Source organism: Otolemur garnettii, unplaced genomic scaffold (assembly GCF_000181295.1).
Source record: "Otolemur garnettii isolate 467f Iridium unplaced genomic scaffold, OtoGar3 scaffold00091, whole genome shotgun sequence".
Classification (NCBI taxonomy): Eukaryota; Metazoa; Chordata; class Mammalia; order Primates; family Galagidae; genus Otolemur; species Otolemur garnettii.
This window is the reverse complement of record NW_003852486.1, coordinates 1,090,403-1,091,589: the sequence shown is the minus strand read 5'-3', so window position 1 is coordinate 1,091,589 and position 1,187 is coordinate 1,090,403. Positions and strand designations below refer to the sequence as shown.

The 1,187-nt window shown below is 48.8% G+C and overlaps 1 protein-coding gene across 1 annotated transcript in view; it reads left to right on the top strand.

The window, feature by feature from the left end:
* Positions 1–802, top strand: part of FCRL6 (Fc receptor like 6) — a 2,817-nt gene extending 2,015 nt beyond the window's left edge. Inside the window, 1 exon segment of the mRNA XM_012808484.1 lies at positions 736–802. Coding sequence (XP_012663938.1) covers positions 736–802 — 67 coding nt within the window.
* The last annotated feature ends 385 nt before the right edge of the window (positions 803–1,187 follow it).

Sequence of the window (1,187 nt, the reverse complement as noted above, 5' to 3'; positions counted from 1 at the left end):
CCAAACACACATTCATCTGTACAATGTGGGGCTCCAGGTGAGTGTCCAATGGGTGTTAACTCATCAGAAAGGAAATGGAGCAGAGAGGGCTGAGCAAAGGCCTAGTCCCAACACTGCTACTTACCAGTCCCATACCCTGGGGCCAGTTCACAGTAAGATTCCCTAGAGTTTGAGTTAATGAGCTAACACACCTCTGATAGTTCACGCGGTAGATGGGCCCATCGTGAGTGCTCAGTCAGTTCTTGTTCTGGCCTAAGCAGAGCAGCCCCCCATGTCCCTGTGCTGCCTTTTCTCCCCTGTCCATTCTCTATTTCTTCTAATCAAAGTCAATGAAAATAGAAAGATTGGTCAAAATTCTGACCTAGAAGCTTTTATAGAGAGGAGATAAAAATAGTCTTATAAATGGCATTACAGAGGCCAATGAGGCTTATCCAAGGCGTCATTATTGCTTGAAATCGAAACCTTTTCCCAAATGGCATTTCAGGCTATCTATTGATTTTGATATTCCGGACTCTTTTATTCTTCCTTTCTTGGCCATAATAATTAAGCACAAATGTTGGCTTTCAAAGCAGTCACCTTGGGTGGCCTCATGTTTATTCCAACTCTAACTCTTGTTTGCCTCAAGCCACATGTAAAGAAATGGTAGCGGTGCCAACGCTGTCTGGTGCCAGTTTGTTCCCAGGGCTTCAACTCCACCTGCAGAAGTTCTAATCAATTCTATTTCCTCCTCTGCAGGGGAAATGCTCTCTTTTCCTACCTGTCTACGGTAGAAGTGATTGCTGTCATCGACCTCAAAAGGTAGATTGGGACGGGGTAGAAGACCACCCAGTCATGCCTTGAAAGCATTCCTCCCTGGCCATCAGCCAGGACACCTGACAGGGTCTCTCCAGCCCTCTACCCAGTACCAGGTGTCCTCAAACTATGGCCCACGGGCCACATGTGGCCCACTGAGGACATTTACCCGGCCCGCCAGGTGTTTATGCCGCTGCTGCCTGTCCTGCTTAGCAGCCGACTGGTCCTGGGGCCCACAGTCTGGCCCTTCAATGGTCTGAGGGACAGTGAACTGGCCCCCTGTTTAAAAAGTTTGAGGACCCCTGCCCAGTACCCTGCCTTACCAGATACCCCAGTTAGGGTTTAAGCCAGCCTCCAACTCCCTCCCCATTTTAATTTAGCAGTCTCTGCTCATC